Source organism: Saccostrea cucullata, unplaced genomic scaffold (genome assembly GCF_032062105.1).
Source record: "Saccostrea cucullata isolate Sc308-1 unplaced genomic scaffold, CSIRO_AGI_Scuc_v1 ctg342, whole genome shotgun sequence".
In the NCBI taxonomy this organism is placed as follows: Eukaryota; Metazoa; Mollusca; class Bivalvia; order Ostreida; family Ostreidae; genus Saccostrea; species Saccostrea cuccullata.
The window spans coordinates 594,187-618,561 of record NW_026936636.1 but is presented as its reverse complement, the minus strand read 5'-3'; the positions used below and the strand labels follow the sequence as shown (position 1 = coordinate 618,561).

The 24,375-nt window shown below is 32.9% G+C and overlaps 4 protein-coding genes across 7 annotated transcripts in view; 3 read left to right on the top strand and 1 right to left on the bottom strand.

The window, feature by feature from the left end:
- The first annotated feature begins 235 nt into the window (after positions 1-235).
- LOC134246024 (probable ATP-dependent RNA helicase DDX31) lies at positions 236-15,282 on the top strand. Its single transcript, XM_062728282.1, has 16 exons — positions 236-380; positions 4,732-5,051; positions 5,140-5,215; positions 5,332-5,446; positions 8,062-8,171; positions 8,277-8,318; positions 8,558-8,742; positions 9,072-9,175; positions 9,486-9,712; positions 9,939-10,112; positions 10,239-10,298; positions 10,542-10,732; positions 11,350-11,431; positions 11,537-11,639; positions 13,974-14,160; positions 15,112-15,282. The coding sequence occupies exons 1-16, from the start codon at positions 294-296 to the stop codon at positions 15,221-15,223; spliced, it is 2,175 nt and encodes a 724-aa protein (XP_062584266.1). The 5' UTR covers positions 236-293; the 3' UTR covers positions 15,224-15,282.
- Positions 15,283-15,360: 78 nt separating this feature from the next.
- On the bottom strand, positions 15,361-17,604 carry LOC134246025 (E3 ubiquitin-protein ligase cblA-like). Its single transcript, XM_062728284.1, has one exon. It carries the CDS (start codon positions 17,513-17,515, stop codon positions 16,523-16,525), a length of 993 nt encoding a protein of 330 aa, XP_062584268.1. The 5' UTR covers positions 17,516-17,604; the 3' UTR covers positions 15,361-16,522.
- Positions 17,605-17,858: 254 nt separating this feature from the next.
- Positions 17,859-20,523, top strand: LOC134246023 (cation channel sperm-associated protein 2-like). The gene has a single exon (XM_062728281.1). The coding sequence runs from the start codon at positions 17,963-17,965 to the stop codon at positions 19,256-19,258; it is 1,296 nt and encodes a 431-aa protein (XP_062584265.1). The 5' UTR covers positions 17,859-17,962; the 3' UTR covers positions 19,259-20,523.
- Positions 20,524-21,785: 1,262 nt separating this feature from the next.
- LOC134246022 (neuronal calcium sensor 1-like) overlaps positions 21,786-24,375 on the top strand; it is a 45,355-nt gene continuing 42,765 nt past the window's right edge. For 2 of the 4 annotated variants that reach the window (XM_062728280.1, XM_062728276.1), the window contains exon 1: positions 24,182-24,349. The gene's annotated coding sequence lies outside the window, so the exon portion shown is untranslated. Of the gene's footprint in view, positions 21,930-24,181; positions 24,350-24,375 lie in introns of those variants that run through there. The other 2 variants (XM_062728278.1, XM_062728277.1) reach the window with 2 other exon arrangements.

Here is a 24,375-nt window from a genome sequence, read left to right as displayed (position 1 = left end):
GTTCATATATATGTTTTTGTGGACAAACAGACAGACGGACGGACAAGGCAAAAACTATATTCTATGAATCTACGATTATAGGGGTATAAAAATTTAAATCTAATATATTTGATTTTAAAGGGTATATGGGGATGTATACCCCTATAATACGTTACTTTTTCACAATTTCTATGAATAGAGTAAGCTCCCTTAGAATCGATCTTCAAATTTTGAAGATAAGAAAGGTATATTCTTGTAAACACAAAATTTTGAGACCATGTGTGATGTGGTATATTTTACAAATCTAGGAAAGAATGTCAGAAGATAACTCACTACAGCTGAATTTCTATGTTGGAAATGAAAAACGGACGAAACAGAAAACGAAATATAGCAGGAAACGGGTAATATTTTGTAATTTTCAAAAAATTAAGATACTGTACTTTTTCCTCATACTGTTAAGGAATAACTGTCTTATTTTTCGAATTCATGAAGTGATCAATGGATTGGCTTGTGTGATAATTTGCATAAACGCCGAAGGCGTTTATGCATAAAATTATCACACAAGCCAATCCATTGATCATCTTCATGAATTCGAAAAATAAGACAGTTATTCCTTATATTTACATGCTTTGATTCCGCCAATCCACGGGCTCCAAGCCTGCTTCTCTCTAGGTGTTGTCCCGCCCTACACGTGGTTTTTTTTTTTTTGGAACCGCGCCAAAACATTCATGAGGAAATCAATTACATTTACAATTGGTAATTTTATCTCGGACAAAGACATTGGAAATGTAAATATTCTCATATAAATGTCAATAGCCATTATATATTGTTTCAACTCTTTCAAAAATCATATCAAAAGCATCCTCTCAAATCGTTTTGATTGTGAAATATTAATAATGTGTACATTATCTCAAGGAGGTTACATACACGGTCTATAGTTACAACCATATATATATCTCATAATTAATAGACTTTCCCACTGTACTAAGAACATCACTTTTTGCATTACATTTTGAAATACAAAGGCTTCCAAGCTAGATGGCTTGGGGTAAAAAGCTGAGTGGAGTGGAGTGGAGTGGAGTCGTGGAGTCATAGAGTGGAGTCGTGGAGTGGAATCTGTATTATAACAATACAGAAAGTTTGAGAACAAAACAATTTCTTTTGCATACAATATCTCCCCTTCATTGTCGTTTTGGATTTGTGTACACTGTACCAAGAATGAAACAAGAAACAAAAGAAGTCCATGCAATCAAAAACTAACGACCTTTAAATGTCAAACAGAGAATCACCTAGAAATGCTTTACTACATAATATATAAACACTATCTAAACTTAGCAAGACTTTTTGACCTTATTCGCCAATCCCAAACAGGCAAACCTAAGCAAGAAGTGTTGACAGCTTTAATATCAAACAGAGAAAGAGCACTGCAGAACTGATGACAACTACATAATTATAAAGGCACATATTTTTAAAAAATAGGTTTCACTATTAAAGATATCCTCTTTGTTGGAATTTGAAGGTCACAATTTTTTTTTCTGTATCTCTATCTTTGTATATAAACATATATATCTAAATATTTACATGCATATATCCCTTTTAGGAGACATGCTTCAGAATATAGATGTTAATAGACTCGACTGACAAATACATATCATACAGCTGTGAAACATAAAATGGATAATATTTTTTGAAATCTGGTGTTGCTATGTCTGATTTTTGAAACACATTTTAAACGATGATGCATTACTTATTTTTCAAATTTTTAACCTTTGTTTCTTGAAGAGGAACTTGTTCTTATAATTAGTTTTGTCACCCGCGTGGCACAGTGATTGGAGTGTCTGCTCTGAGTCGCGCAGTAAGGAGCTGATCCTTACATTATGGGTTTGAATTCCACTGTGGGACTAAATAGAGACATGTCTTTCAGATGAGAACGCAAACATCAATGTCCATTGTACTGTGTCGCAGTAGTTACTAGCACGAAAAATACCCTTCACTGCTCAATGATCAAGTATAGTGCGAGTATAGGACAAAAATTACAGCTCAATCTCCATTCGCAGTTGATGGGGTCTAAATATGAGTTTAAATTCTCAAGAGGGATGTAAAACAACATACAATTAGTCACAAAATTAGTTTCACCAATATTTGATCAAGCTTATTTTATAATGTGACCAGAACAAAAATTATACATATCATAAGTAATGGGGAAAAATAGTGCTTTCGTTGTATTTTGCTGGTCAATATATAACATGCAGTCAATGGAGAATTTAAAAGAAAGTTTATCCCAATAACGATGTGCTGAAATGTATTTGGTTATTCAATTTTATTTTTAAAAAGATGACTAGTTCAAGCAGGATGTTGTCAACTTTGTGTTGTTCTTAAAATTTTATGGTTTGCTACAATGTACAAAATATTCAATGATTTGTCAAAAAATCATTACATTCAAATCAATTTTATTTTATTTTACTTGTATTATATAATGCGGTAGCTTTCAATCTCTATCTAAATTATTTTTTAAAAGTAAAACTATCTTATTTAATTGTTTGTTATTTCTCATTTTGTGTAAATATTTACAACTCTGCTTTTGGGCGTAGAGGTTAGCAGGTATTGGTAAATTGTAGGAAACACTACAGAACATTACTATATAGTAGATGTAGAGCTATGGAATTCAAAAAATTACTCAGGTAATCGAACACAATCCCTCCTTTCCTTTTCAACTCTATATGTCCAAGCTATAGCTGTCTGTGATCATTGAGAGACTGTTACAATAATAGTTCATATATATTGTAGATGAATGAGAAAATGGGGGAGGATATAACCTTCAAATGTCAGCACATCAATGGGAATAACTTTTTGTTTTGAGTAACAGAGACCAAGTGACCCATATGCACTCCCATCCCAACAGGCGAGAAGTGTTGACAGATTTAATTACTGCGCTTGAAATGCTTACTCAGTTGTTGATTGTAAATAAAAATTTGCTTGAAAAAGAACTGAATCAAGTGGTATATTGCTTTTGTCAGCAAAAAAAATCTAAATGTTGTCACCTGTTAACTTACACAAACTAAAACAAACAAATGTGTTACTATATCTGCCCCTCCAACTACAGTATATATAATAATTAATCAATAAGATATAAATATCTTAGTTTACAACACATCTTTATGATCAGAAGTAACCAAATACATTTCATCACATCGCTATAGGGATAAACATTCTTTTAAAGTCCCAATGAATTCTGTCAAAATGTTTTCATCAATAATAAATAATTGCCTCAATGATACATATACTGGTTGATAGACTGCATGTTATACATTGTTCAGCAAAATAAAAAGAAAACACTTGTTTTAGGGTGGGGACATTACTTATCATATGTATTAATTTTGTTATGAGTCACATTTATAAAACAAGCTTGATCAAATATTGGGGAAACTAATTATAGGTATAAAACAGCTCCCTTTTCACAAAACAAGGGTAAAATAATTTTATTTAAAGTTAATTGTGTGTCATCGTTTAAAATGCGCAATGTGTACTTTAAAATGAAAAAAAAAACAAAAAAAACACAAGTTGTTGAGCTCATTTCAATAAATATTTTACTTTTTGAGGTTTTCAATTCCGGTAATTATATTTATTTTAAGTCTAGTAATTAATCCTGGTCAATTGTTAAACTTCAACAGATCCAATGGCTGATATGTATTTATCAGTCGAGTCTTAACACTCTATTCTGTAGCATGTCTTCTACTTTAACCAGAACAGGAAGATACTGTTAAGAAGATAGAGATACAGAAAAAAAATGTGACCTTCAAATTCCAACAAAGAGGCTATCTTGCACTTTAATAGTAAAATGAAAAAAAATGTGCCTTTCTCATTAAATTGCTGTCATCAGTTCTGCAGTGCAGTGCTCTTTCTCTGTTTGATATTAAAGCTGTCAACACCTCTTGCTAGGTTTGCCTGTTTTGGGATAGGCGAATAAGGTCAAACAGTCTTGCTAAGTTTAGATAGTGTTTACATAAAGCATTTCTAAGTGATTCTCTGTTTGACATTTAAAGGTCGTTAGTTTTTGATTGCATGGACTTCTTTTGTTTCTTGTTTCATTCTTGGTACAGTGTACACAAATCCAAAACGACAATGAAGGGGAGATATTGTATGCAAAAGAAATTGTTTTGTTCTCAAACTTTCTGTATTGTTATAATACAGACTCCACTCCACGACTCCACTCTATGACTCCACGACTCCACTCCACTCCACTCCACTCAGCTTTTTACCCCAAGCCAAGCTAGATTCAGTCAAAAAATATTTTTTTGGCCCAACTTTCTGCATTGAAAGAAACCAGACACTGTCTAATAATAAAAACACAGCCGCAAATCCCAAAGTCATGCCAAAATGACCCTATTTCAGAAAGAGATCTATAATTTTTCATGAGATTTTATTGTTTGCCTTTGATAAACAATGTAGTACACATTTTGAATCAAAGTCTTTGTCACACTCAAATAATAATTATATATGGGGAAAATAATCGATCCCTTTCACCAGTTCATGCTCACATGTACTTAACAGCAAAGGCGAAAATGACATTTTAAATTTCTAGATCTCGATCCTCTTTCTAAGTATCAGATGACATCTTTTCAAATAAAATTTTATTTCACTGATATTCATAAATGATTTTTGTTTTAAAAAAGTCATAAATTTTATGCTTTCATGTAAGTTTATCTGTATGCTGAGTTGAAAAATTTAATGTGAATCTTCTTTTTTTCCCAGGGAACAAGAATAAAACAAAGAAAACTACAAAAAGCCACATCCGGACATGCTGCTTTTCATTCAGATAAACCAGATGAACCACACAAACCAGAGACAATTCAGAAAACAGAGGGTGAAAAAGAAATTTCATTAAAATCAAACAAAAATATACCTGAAGAGGAATATGACACTACAAAAGTTCCTATGATTGTTTCTTCATCTTTGAAGAGAAAGCACCCAGAGGATGTGAGAGACATACCACACAAAAAAGAAAGGAATGAAAATAAGGTGTTCATATCCTCTTTGTTCAGGTTTAATCCTGAGATTCCAAATGTTGAAAAGTAAGTCTTTTTAAATATGAATTTCGTCTTTTGTTTTATTTATACAATTTAATTTTGAAGCCGAAAAACATTTTAATTTTTTATTTAGGTCAGCTATTGCAAGGAAAAGAGAGGAGATTTTTTCTTCAAAGAATTTCAAAGATCTAGAATTACATCCCTTCATGGTAAAAAATTGTTTTGTTATAACCTGAGTCATTTTAGATATTAATTAATACGAAAAAAAAAAACATATAGCTTGAAGTGTTAATTAATGGATAAACAATTGCATGATACGTTTCAGATATCAAATCTAGAGGAGAGATTCAAGATAACACAGATGACATCAGTGCAGCAGAGAGCCATTCCACAAATACTCAGCGGTCAGGATGTCCTGGTCAAGTCACAGACAGGGTCAGGTCGGGACACAATCATTTTCATTCTTTTATGGTCCATCATTCATCTTTTCACTCATATAGGGTTTTGGTGTAATACTATCACTTCCATGAAGTAAAATTATCTATAGTTACATGTACCTACTTAGTACTAACATTTTTAGCATTATTCATCAGTTATTCATTTTCTGTGTTTAAAGTGACAATTCATAATAAATTCACAGTGTGTGCAATGAAGCACGGATAATTGAGATAAGTTTGTACTGTTACCAATCATTACCAGTTAATTATCTTGTAGGTCAGGAGGGACTTTAGTCTTTACTGTTATTTGTACTCAGGTCTGAGTACCAGAGCAGCTATTTACCACTAATCCAATAACTGTTATGATAATAGCTTCTAGCTGTTAATAGGTAGCTTTATTCAGCTTGATCACTGGACCTAGTGATTATTCCTGAACTGTAAATTTACAAGTGCTTTGTTTGTTTAATGTTGATGATTTACTTTTAAATGAGGCATTAGAAGTTACAAGTTAAAATTTCCTTCAATGCCTTTAAGATTATAGTACAAATGAAACTAAAAAGAATAAAAAAAATATGAAACAGTGAAGATAAAATTACTCACTCAGATATGCCTTTTTCCACTGACAATACTATAACAGTTCTACGTGCATATCTTTGTCACTGGTCTTCAATTATACAGCTACCAAATCCTGGTATACCAAACAGCGAATATACTCCCAATCAGTCATCATAATCAGATGAAAAAAACATCTCAGACAAGCCTTCCTTTGTAAAATACTAATTTAACAGCTCTTCATAGCACTACTCAACCAGATAGCTCTACAGAGTGAGTAGTACTCAGCAGGGTAGACCTGTCTTGGTGAACAGTACTCACCAGGATAGGCCTCTCTTAGTGAGTAGTACTCACCAGGATAGACCTATCTTGGTGAACAGTACTCACTAGGATATGCCTGTCTTAGTGAGTAGTACTCACCAGGATAGACCTCTCTTAGTGAGTAGTACTCACCAGGATAGGCCTGTCTTAGTGAGTAGTACTCACCAGGATAGACCTCTCTTAGTGAGTAGTACTCACCAGGATAGGCCTGTCATAGTGAGTAGTACTCACCAGGATAGGGCTATCTTAGTGAGTAGTACTCACCAGGATAGGCCTGTCATAGTGAGTAGTACTCACCAGGATAGGGCTATCTTAGTGAGTAGTACTCACCAGGATAGGTCTGCTCTCACCAGGATAAACCTATCTTAGTGAGTGGTACTCACCAGGATAGGGCTCTCTTAGTGAGTAGTACTCACCAGGATAGACCTATCTTAGTGAGTAGTACTCACCAGGATAGACCTATCTTAGTGAGTAGTACTCACCAGGATAGGGCTGTCTTAGTGAGTAGTACTCACCAGGATAGGGCTGTCTTAGTGAGTAGTACTCACCAGGATAGGGCTCTCTTAGTGAGTAGTACTCACCAGGATAGGGCTCTCTTAGTGAGTAGTACTCACCAGGATAGGCCTGTTTTAGTGAGTAGTACTCACTGGGTTAGACCTATCTTAGTAAGTGGTACTCACTCAGATAGGCCTACACATTGAATAGTGAACTCACTAAGAGACATGTAGTTTTAACCATTGTATTGTGTTAATCACAAAACGGTCCCTTTATTAATCAGCATAATTCTGCATCTGAACCAGTGATCGTGAAATCTTCATTCATAAACAGTGATACAATATACATGTATGAATAAGATCCTATAATTGTTTTTATCATGTTAGTTCATATTTTTTTTAAAACCATATTCAGTTTTTAGAAACCATTTAAGAAACAACTTTTAATTATGGAAGATCATTTTCAGATGGTCTGGCACAATCTTCTGATGAAGCTATTGTATATATAAGTTTAATTTAATACATATAACTAAAGCTAATCAAAATACACAAAATGTACTTTGTTTAAGATGGAAAATGCAGGTGTTTTTACAATTAAATAGACAAAACAATATCAAATGTGAGACTTGTTCTATTTATAGTACGGACTGTTAAAAATGTACTGTTAAATCAAAGGTAAATGTAACATTGCTGCTTTTGAACACTTTTAATTAAAACAGTATTTTCCAATGTTTTTGTAACTGTACATGGTAACACCATCTTGCATGCGTTGGGGCTTGGATAAGTATGATTGTCTCATTGTTACTGATCAAGTATCTTGTTAAATAACTAGAATTGACCTCCATTATAATTTCCTTCAAGCAATAGCTATTTGGTTATGAATCACAGCTCTACAAAGCTCCACCACCTTTAGAAATTTGACTTGCAGGTGCTCTAAAGAAGAGACTTATTATTTTGCATTGCTTTTTATATTGTAAAAAAAAAATCCTGTCACCAAAATGCAACTTTCGGAGCATTTTAAGTATGATTTCAGATTTTCTTTCATTATTGTAAAATCACTACATATAATCTGAAACTTGCCGTTAAAGTACTTAAATTAGTGCAAGAAAGAATATGAAAAGGTTCAAAATTTTTATGAGAAATTCACAATGGCAGAGTTATAAAAATGGATAACATCAAGGAGCAGGTTGCCTGAATAACCGAGTTGATGTATTTACACTGTAGTTTACTTTTTCTTTTGAAACTAAACAGGCAAGACGCTAACATTTGCAATACCCGTGGTGCATCACTTGCAGGGGATCAAACCAAAGATATCAAGAATGAATGGAGTACATGCTCTCATCATTGTGCCCACAAGGGAGGTAAGTCTGCATATATTAATGGTATTCATAAGTACTGTACTGAAAATGCTGTGACATTTGTACCAGAGAGATTTTTTTAAAAATGTTTTATATATTGTATTTCAGTTAGCCATTCAGTGCTTTGAAACCTTCAAGAAACTAGTCAATGTAAGTGAATCTCAGTCATAGTTAAGGGTAGTATTAGGGATTTAGAAGTTTAATTTTTCTGTTTTGTCTGGCACATACTCATGGATGTTTTGAATCCATGCAAAGAATTTAATATGTGAAGAAAAGAAATTAAACATTTTTGTAGAAATATAATAAAAAAAAATAGAAAAAATTGTCCTTCCAGCGTAATTTTTGAAATCATACAATACGTAGAAATAACTAAATGGGATATTTTTTAGCCTTTCCAATGGGTGGTACCAGGATGTTTAATGGGAGGTGAGAAAAGGAAATCAGAAAAAGCCAGACTGCGGAAAGGCATGAATATCCTAGTGTGTACACCAGGGAGGCTGCTGGACCACATCAAACACACTAATAGTCTTCATCTGGATAAAGTTAAATGGCTGGTGATAGACGAAGCAGACAGGTCTGTTGTAATGGTTTATTTTATTTGAAACCTATATGATAGACAGATATGGATTATTTTTTTCTGGAAGAGTTATATAACATATTGGAATTGTTTTAAATCAAATTCTTGTATATTTAAAAAAAAATTTCTTCAAGAATATTTTTTCACAATAAGATGCAACAAATTTTTGACCTGTAATTTTTGAATGATTTCAAATGAAATTATTGTTGATTTTTTCATATAATCTGGATATCCTAAATCACAGTACATACTGTATATGTTGAAAATGTGCATCAATGGGTGAAGAATTAACACAGTTTTTCAATATTTTTTACCGGGTATTTTAGAATGTTAGATCTGGGGTATGAGAAGGATGTAGGAGAAATTATCAATGCCCTGGACTCAGAGAGCCACAGACAGACTGTGCTGCTGTCAGCTACGTTAACAGAGGGTAAACTTTACTGTAGCTTTGATAGAGTATTTTGTTCACACTTTAAGAGTCAAAGGGGCCTGGACACAGTTTTGAAGTTAAAATGTATTTCCTTTAAAAAATTGATAGAAGTCCTTGTCTTACATGCCGTAAGAATGTTTCAACCAAATATACTGTAAGAATGTTAAAAATACCTTTATTTGAAAAATTATCAAAACTGTGAATTTTGGACAGGTTTGATTGACATTATCCTCTACTTTCATGACTTAAAATGATCCTTTAAGAAAAAGAGTTGATACTGTACTAACCAATTCTTATTATGTAACACCAGGTGTAGAGAGGCTGGCTGGAATGTCCCTGACAGATCCACTCAAGATAGATGTCTCCAATTCAGAGGAGGGGGGTGGATCATCCAATGTACAGAACTCAGCTCAGAGCTCAGAGCAAGACAAATCTGGGAACTTTGTTGTGCCAGAAAAACTGAAGCAGAATTTTGTGATCACACCTTGTAAACTGAGATTGGTCACTCTCACAGCATTCATCCTCCTGAAAATTAAGGTACCTGGGATTATTGAATAAATGTAGTTCAGGTTTGTTTAAGTTTTAGAGATAAATTCCCCCAAAAAGTTATGCACAGCTACAGTAAGGGAGATCACTTGCATTGTCGTACAAAGGAAGTTCACATATAAATAAATAGTAATTAACAGTTTACTGTCCAGTATTGATTTTAAGTGAAGACTAATATTTATCATAATGGATTTAATAACATATTTGTACCCTGTAGATGGTGAGTAGCCCAGGAAAGATGGTGGTATTCCTGTCCACTCAGGACTCTGTAGAATTCCACTTCCAGCTGATGAGTCATTTCTTTGGAGGGGAGGGGGGTGAGGAGAATGCTAACCTGGCAGAGGAGGGGGACATTGACTTCTACAAACTTCATGGAGACATGCCACAAAAGGTTGGGTCCTTAATTAATGTGATTTATTACAAGAACCAATCATAAGATAATCTTCATTTATGTACAAAAATGATAGCTCTTTATTTTCTGTGCAAACATTACATGTAATTAATAAACATATTGTAGGAGAGAACTAAAACTTATCAGGAATTTTCTGCTGCAAAGACGGGAGTCTTATTCTGTACAGTAAGTATTTTAATTTTTATATCTCGTATGCTTCACTTTTGAGTTGATATTCACTTGTGTTACTAAAACTTGGAAGTACATGTACATGTATTAAAGTTTATTATATACTTGACATTTTCGTTATATGCATAACCTGATATTAAGATTTTTTAAAAGGAATCTAGACCTAAAGATATCATACACAATACAAGTATGAACACATCCATTCTCTCAGAAATTTGATAATTTTTTTCTTCTGTACAGGATGTTGCAGCTCGTGGCCTACACTTACCTGACGTGAGGTGGATTGTTCAGTACACCACCCCTGGGGCTGTACAAGACTACGTCCACAGGGTGGGGAGGACGGCCAGGGTGGGGAAGCAGGGCCACGCCCTCCTCTTCCTGATGCCAGCTGAGGTTGAATATCTGAAGTCTCTGGCAAGTCATGGAATAAGGTACAAAAAAGTTCTGTACTTATATTGATTTTCATTTGAAACATGTACAAACTGTATTTATTATGAGTTGAAAATAAACACTCTAATTAAGTTTATTGGTACTCTAATAAGAGAGATACTGTTGAACTTTTTGGTGGGGTCAAAATTTTGCTGCTTAAAAAGCTCAGTCTTATTAATTTGCAGGTAGAAAATTACATGGAATTGTTATATTGCAACTGTATGCCTTAAATGTATGCTAGCTGGGACAAATTTCTGTGAAAAATTTCTGACAGCGTACATAGTGTAAATTACAGTAATATCATTTGGCAAAAAGTCATTCTACGGTATTTCAATCTGGTATAAATAAGGATTATTATTCCTTTATAATATTTTTCAACTTAACAGGCCATTTTGTTCAAAATTTGTCCAGCAAAATGTTCTGATATTGTTTACATACTGTTGGTCAAACATAAGCTTCAAAGAAAGATTTTAAATGAAAGATTAGAGGTTAGATGAACCATATGGTCAACCTGAGTGTGATGTTGAATCTTCATAAACATCTTGTCAACTGCTTTCATCTCTGTAATATGACACTTGTGGCATGGAAACTTTGCAATCAAAAGTACCTTTACTTTTAGTGTGGAAGAAGTTAATATGGCAGACATCCTAAAGACATTGATTATTGCTGTACAAGATATGATTCCAGAAACAGAGAAAAGGGTAAGACAAACAGTGTATAAATACAGGTAAATGTCCTTTTCTATTAAGGTAAAAAATAAAATTTTTAACATTAAGTTTATGGTTTTGATTCCTTCAATATTACAGAAGACTCCATCAAAAACATTTGAAGAGTGTGCCACTTACATGCAGCTTTCCTTTGAGAATTATGTAGCAGAAGATAAAGAAATGTCCCAACTGGCTAGGAAAGGTGCACTTTAGTTTAATTTTAGCCTTCATTGTACCATTGCATCTTGCACGTTTGCTTATCGTGCAGAATTTTTCGGGTGTTGCTAAAACGCGGAACGGAAAACGGAACGGAACGGAAAACGGAAAATTTTTGTCAAACAAATAACATAGATTCGATATAAATCAGATAAAAGAGCAATATTCTTGTTGTAAAAATCATTTCTGATAAAAAATTATTGTAAACTATTATATATTCATGAGTCATACACATCTTTCGTGGAAAAAATGGTACTGAAAGAAATTCGACCCCCCCCCCCCACACACACACGAAATAGGATATTCGTGTTTGGGCATACTCCCTTTTTTTTGGCTTGTCAAATTTGTTGCATGTTGGAAAATTTTTACTGACCCCCACCCCCCCCCCCTTCTTTCAATTTGTTTCTAATGTCAGTGTCTGTAAAGACAAAAATAACTATGATATTCAGATTATGCACGCAGTGTCGAATTGGCGAATTATGAAAGGAGGAGTGGCAGGTTCAGGTCTGTGTAGGGGCCCACCGTCACATTAAAAATTGATTTATTAAACCTTATGTATATTTTTGACACAAAAAGGGGGGCATAACTATTACAACTTCTCAGACCTTACCGATGAGCGGGAAAACAAATTCATTTTTTACGGGGTCATTCATATACCCCCCCCCCCCCCCCCCCCCCCCAAAAAAAAATACCACACATATGTACCGCAAACAAAATTTTACTTCATTGAAAGCAAAGATTCTGCATTATATCTACCACATGAAAGTTTTCCAACTTTGTCTTTCCAGAATTTAAATATATAGAATATGTCTCTATTTAGAATAAAATTTTAACAACCAGTGTGTATAAGAGGTGTTCGAGCTTGCCGCAAAGGTTTGCCCATAAACGTATTATCTTAATATTTTTTTTTACATTTTATTTCTCTTTCATGGTTCATTTAGATATAAAATATTTGATCCCCCAGTCATAACCTTTTTACTACGGAAATGTTCGTTCAAGTTGACATCCTCACACTTTTTGTGAATGTACAGTAATTAGTGTAGTAAGTTAGTGTAAAAAAAAAAAATAGTACTGAAAGATGTTGGAGTTGGAACTTATCCTCCCTCCCGAATCAAACAATTGTTTCTTTTTGTGTTTTTGTCTGTCAAATACTTTTCAAGTTCGTTTATCCCCCCTTTTCGAATTCGATTCTAGGTGACTTCTATATGTGTAATATTAGCTGCAGATCTATAGCTCTCCGAAAAAAAAAAAATAATAATAGACTGGAGAGCTACAGTGCCACCCATTGCAAAAACTGTATATTTATTGCACACAAAAAAGTGCGCTTGGTTCTCGATTTATTTCTCCGTGTTTTCAAAATGTAATCTCAAAATATAACTAACCGTATGTTCCTGATATATTCTTTTGCTGTTTCCACAACCAAACATTCCTTATAAATGTTGTTAATAGTCCTCATGACCCTGATATTGTAATCATAGAACATTTCGCTTATTTACACTGCCATTTTGGTTTCAAAGATAATTCGGTCCAATATGCTTCGTTCAGATGTCAACTACGAGAGTATTTGATAGAGGAGAAAGGATTTTTTTGAAACCTTCCCTTTTTTGCAATTGAGGTAAGAATTTGGAAGAATTAATCAAGAACTGAGCGCACTTTTTTGTGCGCAATAAATATACAGTTTTTTCAATGGGTTGCACTGTAGCTCTCCGGTCTATCAATATATTTTTTTTCGAGAGCTACAGATCTGCAGGCTGCTAGTGTAATATATATGTAAATCTATATGCGATTTTCGTAAAAAAAAAAAGAGAGACTGAGCATGACAAAATCAACTTGTATTTAATAGTGGGGGATTGAATATGTACAAAATATATCGTTTATGATAAATTGTGTGTATTTTCAGTGATTTAATCCAAAAATAATATATTCCGTTTTTCGTTCCGTTCCACTCTCCGTTCCGTTTTCCGTTCCGCGTTTTAGCAACACCCGAATTTTTCTTTAAAACCCCATGGCAAGTTTGATTTGAGAAAAAAAAATGCAGAATGCATATAATACTCTTTTGTTATATTTAGTCAAGCTTTATCCATATGTAAACTTAAGGTTAAATGAAAAACATCCTACGGGTATGGCAATATTTTTCTCTACCTGAAATCATTTCTGCATGTGCATGCATAAAAATCAGTCATGAACTAGAAATGCACACTTCAAGTTACTTTGACAGTTTACTGCATTGAAGATTTTTTGGCTCCATGTCAAGGCATGTAGATCACTCCTAAATTTCTACAAATCTTTGTAATTTTTACAAGTAATTTCCTTTATTTAGCCTTCCAGTCCTTTGTGAGAGCTTATGCAACATACCCTTCTAGTCTGAAGTCAATATTCCACGTCAGGAACCTACACTTGGGCCACCTAGCCAAGAGCTTTGGATTGCGAGATGCCCCCTCTAATATTAATGAGAAGACTGGAAAACAGAAAGCGTTTTCAAAGAAACAAAAACCCAAAAAAGAAAGGTTAGGATTTTTAAAAATCTTTATTTTTTCAAAACATAAAAAAAGCACTTAATAACACTGTGAAACAATATGTCAAACATATATTGATATAGAATATACAACATGAAACATGATAGCACATTGCTTATTAATATTTTTTTCTTTTATCAAAGCATATATTGATGCATTGCTGTACATACTGAAGTTGAAAATAAGTTTATATACAAACTATACATTGCGTAACAGTAAAAAAAAAAATAAAAAAATAACCAATTATAAAATATTTACAAGTATTGCTGATCATAAAAAAATATCTGATATCAACCGTGTGTTCGAGACACTGTATCACACTCTTCTTCCAGACAAAGCCTTATAAAAATAAAACTGATACAATCTCATGAACATAATCATACTTTACGTAGAAGAAATCTACAGGCTCTGAGTATACAATAAAAACAACAGCTAGAGAAAAAATTACTGAGTTTAATAGAGATAATACTTTAAATTTAAGATAAAAAAATTAAAAATCACTAAATGTATATGTAGCCTATCAATTAGTCTGTGCAAGAGAAACAAAACTTTCCTGTTAAACGTTTTTAGTGCTTAGGTGAATCATTAGGTGAATAAGAGATCATCTGAACAAATTGAGACAGCTTTGCCTACAACCTTGGTACGGTTCCATATTCCAAAATACAAAACAGACTATCAAACCTCTCCATATTGAGCTCAGTTGAGTGAAGAAAAAATTTCAGATACACAAAATTTAAGGATAAATACAGAAAGAAGTGGAGGGAACTTCCTAGTTTCCAACTCACTTCAACAACATCTATGGTATTAAAATATTGATTAGAGATTCTAATGTTTTATTGTATTATTACCAGTATTCTATGGGATATCACTTCTAACATATTGAAAGTATTTGCACTTGCTTGTTTAATATAAACTTATATATGTGTAATTTGATTGTTTCAGATTTGGTTCAGAAATTGGAGGGCACAGCAATAAATCCCATTTCTCATCATTGGCAGTGTCAGAGTTTTCAAGTGGACTATCTAAATCAAGCTTAACAAAACAAAAACATTGATACATGATCTGTAAATATCATTACATGTAACTTTAATAAATGCTAATATAAAAATCCAACTTGTTTTGAGAAATATTTTGATTCATGAGCAATGATCTTTTGTGAAAATTTATTGTTAGGGCTGGGAATTTTGTATTTCAATAATAGTAAAAATGATTTTTTTGTTTTGTTTTATTAACCTTCATTTATAGCCAGAGTGTATTGATTGTACATTGTTTAACCTTGAGAATTTTTCACTCATGTGGAGACGCCACCACTTGCCGGTGGAGAGCTACAAATTTTGTCCTTTACTCTATACTCAGGGCCATTGAGCAGGGAGGGATCTTTTTCGTGCCAGCAGCTACTGTGACACGAGGCCTTGGTTTATATGGTCTCACCCGAAAGGACAAGTCTCCTCCTCCCATAGTGGGATTCAAACCCGCAATGTAAGGATCAACTCCTTTGTAACTCTAGAGCAGACGCTCTAACCACTAAACCACTGGGTGACTAACCAGAGTGTATATTACTATTGAATGTTACTATTTTAAATCATACTTACCATTGAGGCCTCATCCAGTTTGGCTTGTGAGCAAACAAACTCTGGGGGAAGTTTGATTTTAAATATGTTGGAACAAAAATTTCTTGTTGATTTCACATCAATTATGCAACAAAATGCAAGCATACAACACCAATCTTTTTGGTAGGCACAAACAAAAAACCATTAATTTCTACCATCTTAAATACAATAAATAATAACTTCAAGGGTTCAATTATAGTGTATATAATCAGATTACCAGGGGTATGTTAAAGAGCTGTCAATATAATTTTGCTATTTCAAATACTAATATGTTTTCTCCTGGAAACTTATAAATCTCATTTTCAATTTGGAAAAAAAAAAGTTAAATATTTCACTTTTTAATTTGACATGAGTGTGAAAGAAAATTTAAGGAAGAAAGGTGACCATGGAGTACCAAAATTTATAGGGAATAGCAAACAATACTTAACCATAGACCTAAAGCAAAGTTTAGCAGACAAATTAGTATACTCCAATACTTAACAAAATACAAACTCTTTGTTCCAAAGTCAAGAATAAAACAAATACTAACAGATAGTCAAATATAGACAAGTACTTGTACCCTAAATATACCACATACAGTTGTGTATTTGAGATTCATTCTAAATTATAATAATTCATACAGGGATTATCTTCCTTAAAAAAGTTTTTAAAGCATACTTTTAAATGAAACTTTTAAGTTAACTTTAGTAACTGGCTAACTGCATAAAAAGTAAACATACACAAAAGTCTGTAAACCAGCATAGCTACAGGTACACTCTTCTATACTCTTGAATTGAACTTTGACAAGTGGGACAGACTTTTGTCCTTGTCATAATAGATTCCACACACTCTGTGCACAAATGTAAATGTCCACATGGAAATACAGCTGCGTTTCTCTGCCTTTCAAAACAGACTACACAGATAGAGTTGTCCACATTGTCATATCGTTGCCTTCTGCGAACTGCTGTCGTGTTGTTTCTGGATGAATTACCATTTTCATTCCTGGTTTCAACTACCTCTGTTTCTGAGTCACTGGTACTACCATAAGCTTCTGAGTCCGAGCTTTCACTTTGGATTCCTTCATTCTGAATTTGGATATATCTCACTGAATTTTGGATCATTCCAGGTTTTTTCGGCAATCGAACTATAAGTCGTTCTCCTTGAAACTCTGCAGCAGGTTCTCTTTGGGGTGGATTTCTATTTACTTGCCTACGTTCTAACTCCCGAACTGCATTTCTGTCATTGTCCTCTGCTGCCATGTTAATTTCTGCTTCCTCCATGCTATTCTCTTCATTTTCATTCTCTTGGTTTTCATACTCCATCCTCCTATTCACTTCTTGAATCATATTTCGGTTGTTGTCATCCACTTCATTGGAGTTGACACTTTTGAAGAGACTCTCTGACCATAAGAGGCATAAACAAAATAAACACAAACAGAATACCCAGCTCACTGCTGCGAGGAAGACATCCCCAGTACCTAGTACTCCTTTTAAAACTTGTTTCACTACCCAAAGTACAAACGATGCCACTATCATCACCACCTTCCACACGAATGGTAGGCACGTAATGCATATGGAAACGATATGATTTGACAATTCAAACACATATCCAATCATAATATAAAGAGTATGTCCCATCACTCTTAGCACTGAAACCATGAAGTCAATGAAAAGATTGTCAGTGGTTATTATTCCTACGGTAGGTGTCATCATTAATGCCAAAGTAACCGATCCCACGAAGAAAAGAAAGAGAAACATTTTGCATATTCTTCAAAAGTCTACCTTTTCCACTAAAAAAGTTAAAAGTTTGAAAGTATGCAAAACAAATCTACTTTCACTTTTGTGACATTCGGAACCTTTTGAAGTTTTCCTTGTTATTCGAGACAAACATCCCGAGAACACGTGGAACTAAGATTATTTTATTTTAAACGAAAATAATAATTTTTTATAAGAAGGATTAATTTTAGGTGTTATATGGCGTCAAATTACTCAGATTGCATTTATTGCCCCAAAACTTAATTAAAATGATAAATTTATATTTTATTTTCAACATCTTATTTTTTCGTTCTTTAAAAAAAAAAACCAAATACTGTACGAAAAAGATGAAAGGTTGAGACTTTCAGAGTGGCAAGCAGTGAAGCTATGTGTGGTAGAAATACTAAATAAGGAAATGTTTTAACTCTTAAGATTATGAATGTGTGAAATATGGAAAATTTTATTCAGTCGACTTACTCAACTCTTTGCTTTGTGTTTAGAAACATACAACATTACACGGCGTCTGTCATCAAGCTAAACTATGATGTTATTTCTGGTTTCATAGCCTTCCTGTCTGAAGTGATTTGTTTATTTGTAAAATGCATGAATGTAACGTTTAATGTAGTTTGTACCATCCTCGAAGCTTTAATTGACTTTTTAACAGAGTGTTTCAATTTTGTGAGAGCATTTCTCCAGTTACTATGGAAGTTTGTTATGTTACTCTTTAGTGTTCTGGATCTTGTGTTTAAAGGTTTAGAACAAGTGGTTTATTTTATATGGAATGGTGGAAAATGGACAGCTGGAGCCCTGTCGTCATCCTTGGAAAATGTCAAAGTGATAGCTGTATCAATTTTTGACTATTTGGAGGCATTTTTCACTTTTTTCCTCAAGAATGTTTCAAGTGCATTATATTTCTTTGGAACATATTCATTGAACTTTATTGTTGGTGCCTACAATTTTATCACATGGATATTCTTTGGTGCTGCTTCATTGGTGGACAATGCTATGATATACTTTGCGGATTCAGTAAAATATGTAGTGGACTATGTTTATTATGCACTGACTGATATTTTCCCAAACACACCAAGAGAAACATACATGGGCATTTTGATAATTGTTTTGTTTTACATTGGCCTAGTGCATGCTGTGAGCAAACTGTACAGTCGAGGCTACACATTTCCTTACCCAAATCATATGAACCATAACAATGTTCCGTATCCAAGATTTGGAAACGAGTTTTCTGATGATGAATTTGGAATGAGTGCTGATGAAGAAACCAATGATAACAACAATTCTGACACAGACAGCACTCTCACATCTGATGATGATGATGAAGATGATGATCTTTCAGATGATGGTGATGAATTCTCTGATGAGGCCTCAGAGTTGTCAGTTGTTGATGAGAGCGATGATGACCGTTCGTCCAATGACAGTGACAATTCGATCGAGCCTATCGATATTCAGCTCCCCGTGGAGTCTCAATACAACCTAAGGAGATCTGCCACCCCTAATAGACAGAAAAAGAAATCGACTCAAGACATGGAGAAAGAGATTGAACGAGAGCGGGAGAGACAGATGTGTGTAGTTTGTCAAGACAATAAAAAATCGGTGCTCATTTTACCCTGTAGGCATATGTGTCTGTGTATTGAATGTGGGAACAGAATTGCCAGGGCAAGGCCTCTGACGAGGAGAATATGTCCGTTATGTAGGGAGAAAATCAGAACAATCATGAATGTGTACTTGTAAATTAAGAATCATGGACGTTTACTTGTGAAATTTTTGAGAGTTTTTGCATTATTTGAAATAAAGTTTTGGTTATGTTGATACCAGTGTTAAATCAGTTCATGTACATGATATGATGCACTAGAGCTACGTTGTTCCATGTACATAAAAGTTCTATTCAGAATTTGTTGTTTTCATTATTGCCAGCATGTGAGTTTCATTGAAATGTGTAGTTTGAAGTGCTTTCATTTGAACTTTGTGATGATTATAATAATGATTTAAAACTTTGTCTGACATTTATTGAAATCAATAAGGCACTGTGTCATAACTTTTATTTTCAATAAAACTGAAACTTTCCTAAAACAGCTGTAGAACTTTGAATTTCTATAGATCTACTTGTGCATACCACAAGAATAACGTTTTACTTGTGTTGTATTTTGATTGGAATATGATTGTATGTTGCTGAGTAACAGCTGTTGAAATCTTACAAATTATGATTGATCTAATTTATTTGATTTTTCTGTTTAAAAAGTTCAGATGTGATTCCCCTTCATGTAACTGTTTCATAGATATTTATGAGCAACTTGTTTTGATTTTGTGAAAAACACAATGAAAGTGACCTTTTGACAGAAGTTACTCTTGTCAGAGTTGTTGATATGTAATTTACTGATCATGTTTAATAATTTAGGCATATTATATTGTAGAGATCATTTAGAAACTTGACAAATTTAATTTATCTACTTTAATAATCACACATACTTGGTTTCCTTGTATGACATAAAAAGTATATGAAGTGTTTTAATTTGTACATGTATATGATATTAATTAATAATCATCACAGTTTGTGCTTTAGAAGATTTGCACTTATGCATGAATGTAATCATATTAATTTTTAAGTTCAAATTAATATCTTTTGGAGTCAATTATTAAACAGATGTGGCATCACTGTTCCAATTGTAATTTGTTTCACAGGTACTTCTAGTTGCAGGGAAATAATATTAATTTGCTCTTAGAATCAGGCTAATTGATAAATGTCTTCTTTTTTGTCGTTGACATTTTGGGTACATTAAGTATTATTCTTATGATTTTAAAGAATTTGTTCAATGATGATGGTTAATAAGAATAGAGTGAATGCAAGAATTTAAAAAACTGGAAGTTAGTAAGTTTCTAAGGATAATTTTTTTTTTGTGTATGCATGATTGTGTATAACGCTAGTTACTGCTCATTTATGATTCACCAATTGTGTTCAGATAAATATTTTGTATTTAAAATAAATTATCTAAAAATTGTTTTTATTTTTTTTATGCATTTGGAAGCAAAAAATTCTTTTAAGTAAAAATTAGATTCAACAGACTTTTGTTTCAGTAAGATGAGTGTTGACATATATAAATGTATAAAATGGAGTCCTCCATCATTGAAAAAAAAATGCAAATGAATTTCAGATTTTGTGAGATTTCAAGCAAGTTTTAAAGGAATTATATTATGGTCAGTTCATGACTAATTTTTTTTTTTTAAATCTGTTTTTTAGAAATTAACAATTTATTAAATTAAACTTCAAGATACTGAGTTACAGATCAACTTTAGCATGTCATAGGATTTTAGCTTTTTAGCTCACCTGAAGCTAAGTAAAGATGCAAGTGAGCTTTTCTGATTACGGTAAATTATACCTGATTGTCTGTTTACTTTTCGTCTTTTGGCCCTTCTACTGAAAAAAAGTGGGAAAAGCTTATTGTGTATATATTTAATGGGATTATTTATTAACGTGCACAAAATATGAAGACGTGCATCAATATTCATGGCACAAAGGAAGTTATCTCCCTTTCATTGTCACAAAACATTTATACTTGTTAACATATCATAGATGTTTTTTGAAAGGAGGGTGTCTAATTATATATTACATATAATTATATATTATCGATTATATTATTTTTTATCAAGTATGATATGTGCCAGAGACATATAAAAACCATGGCTTAATTTTGGTGAGTGTTTGCTTATACACATGTAGATCAGTTTATTTCAATTATTTCATCTACTGTACAACATTTTTTTGCAATCATTCATATCTTGGATGAGTCAAAACATTTAAAATACAACAGCTGTATATGTTTCTGACAGAAAGAAATACATGTATACCAACTAGACATACTTTGTGTGTTGCAAATGGAGATGTACAACGTTATACTGCAGTGGTTTAGGCTAAATGGACTTAATTTTTAAAGCACTTACTTAATTATAAGTAATGCAGGGATCCTGACTTTGATGACATTTATTGTAAAGGATATAATTTTAAATATTTTAAAAATATTGATTGGTTTCATGCATGAATCTTTATTCCCTGTTTACTTCAATATATAAAGTATGTGGCTTGTTTAAATTATATATGGAATATGTAATTATGTATACCGTACTTGTGTATCTTCATTTATGTTGTTTTTTTTTACAGCAAGAAGTAAACTTTCTTGCTGAATGGACCTTCCTACATGACAGAATGGATGAAGGGGTAAGGATGTTGATGAGTTTGTTATACGCAGTAACAAGGGTCACTTAATGGAAGTATTTTGTGCTTGTCTCCCCAGACTCTGATGTAGGTGTTGTTCTATGAGAGAGAAGAATCAGATAGCAATGCTGTTAACATTGTTGTATAATCAGCTATTCTTTGGTCCAGAGGACACATTCATCAAATGAGTGAAAGGTAGGAGGAATTGTATTATACTGACATTTACTGAAGATAAACTGTAAGTCTAGAAGCCGGCCCACATACAAATGCATTAATATGACAATTTGTCAAATAGCAATATGGGTTTGATTTATGTGATTTACCTGCTGTAAACCAACTTATGTTTGGATGAGAGAAATATATATCTGCATGAATAGTTAACCAAGTTTAGTTTTATTGAGGAGGCGCATTTACTTGTAATTTAAGTAACTATATGCTTATTTTGATCAAATTTGCATATATGATTTAGGGATGCTTCAGATGCTGGATTTGACGTACATTTTATGGATGAGTGATCAGAATAACAAATTTTGGAGCAGATCCATTCCAAAAACACTGTCTGTATATAAATCCTGCTCGGACCAAACTTGGCTTTACTTGTATTGACATTGCTCCGTGCGCGCTATCAATACATGTTTGTTGTAAGGCCTTACCATACATGTTCTTGATATGTATATAATAAATAATAGTCATATAGAAATATATTCCGTCTTTTTTTAGGTTACCTGTTTAAAAAAGTAACTGTTATTATATTTTCCATTTTATTAGTGCATTCATTTTATTTTTTAAGTGTCTTTTTTTAAACATTTAACTAATTGGATAAAGTTAAAGGGAAAACGTCGAAGATGTAATTTTTAATTAAGACAAATTTCAGTGCAGAAATGTCATATCATGAAAAATTAACTATCTGAAAAAGTAATTTAAATGTCTTATATCAGTGATAAAAAATCTTTTTTTTTTGCAAATATTTCCCAATATTGATAGTAATTTTATATGATCAAAAAATGTGTCATGAAACAAATTAAATGTAATAAAACCCTAACTTTTTAATTTTATTTTTTACTTTTTAGCTCAAGACATTAAGTTTTTCTGATCACTTGTTGTCCAACATCCCTATGTCTGTCTGTCATTCTGTCTGTAAACATTTTACATTTTCAACTTTATCTCAAGAAGCAGCTGGCCAATTCTAACCAAAGTTGGTATTAGGCATCTCTGGGTAAAGGGAATTTTAAATTGTCAAAATCAAGAGATTAACCTCACTTCAAGGGGAGATAATGAGAGTCGAAGATAGGGTTGGGTCGATTTTTCTTAAGAACCACTGGACTTGGAAAGTTGAAGTTTAAAATTTTTACAAACTTCCTTGGTTTGAACCATGCCCCCGCCCCATTTGGTCACATGAGGGTAGAAAATTTTACTTTTAAATGCATTTGAGAGATCTTTAAAAAAATTCCTTCTAAAGAACCATGGACCAGAAAAGCTGAGTCTTATGTTGAAGCTTCCTGATATAGTAAATATAATAAATTGTTCAAATCATGGCCTCATGGTTGTAGGTTTGGGGGGTGGGGGTACAATAGGGACTATATAGGGTAAAATCTTAAAACTCCTCAAGAGCAAATCCATGACAGATGAATCATTTGGAAGGATCCTCTGGTAGTGTAGATCCTTTTTTTTCTGACACCTTCATGTAATACATGCTTTGGCAATAGAAAAACACAAGAGGAATACATGTACTTGTATTTAGAGGAAAAAATCTAATGCAGAACAGTAGGACCAAAGTAGCTCACGTGAGCATTGTGGTCCATGGCTCTCTTTCATGGAGTATTTTTTTCAAACTACCAGTAGGTCATATTACAAATTTCACTTTTAAATTTTCTTATGAATAAGATGATGTCCATTATTTATTGATGGAATTTTGAAGATGTAAAAAAGATTACTGTAAATGTATTATATATACGATGTTTGGCGGAAATTGGATTTTGAACAACTTAGCGTGGATTTGTTTTAGCGCATATCTTTATGTTCTTCTTTATAAATATATGTGCGAGACATATAACGTTGTACTTGAATTAGCGGATATTGCTTTCCGCAAAAAACGCTAGAAAGAATACACAGCCAAATGTAATATGTGTACAGTATATAATTTAGATGTGTGTACTATTGATTTTAATTTGAAGCAAGTAACCTTTAATAGTCAATGCAATTTGTTTAATTGTTTATCTTAGAAAATGTCAATTGCTTTTGAAATGTTTGTTTTATGCTTTGCTCTCAACCAGGGAAGAATTAAATAAACTTAATTACCCGGTACCAGAAAAAAAAAAACATACACTGTACACAAATTTTCATTAATAATGTGCATTTGCCAGAGATAATATGATTAAAATTTTTTTTTTCTGAAAGGGTGGTGGGAGGGTACATTTGTAATTTGAACCTATACTAAGATCTAAATTTTATTTCAGCCGTTAACGAGATCTAAAAGGTGTGACTAAAATAGGCAGATCACACTTCCTTTATATGAGAAGCTAATAAATAACGTCAAACAGATTGTGTCATGTTATTAAATGTATTGATGTCTCTGTGTACATTTGACACCAGTTATGTGGGTGAATAATGGTAAGGTAAGCAAGTAGATATATTGATGAAA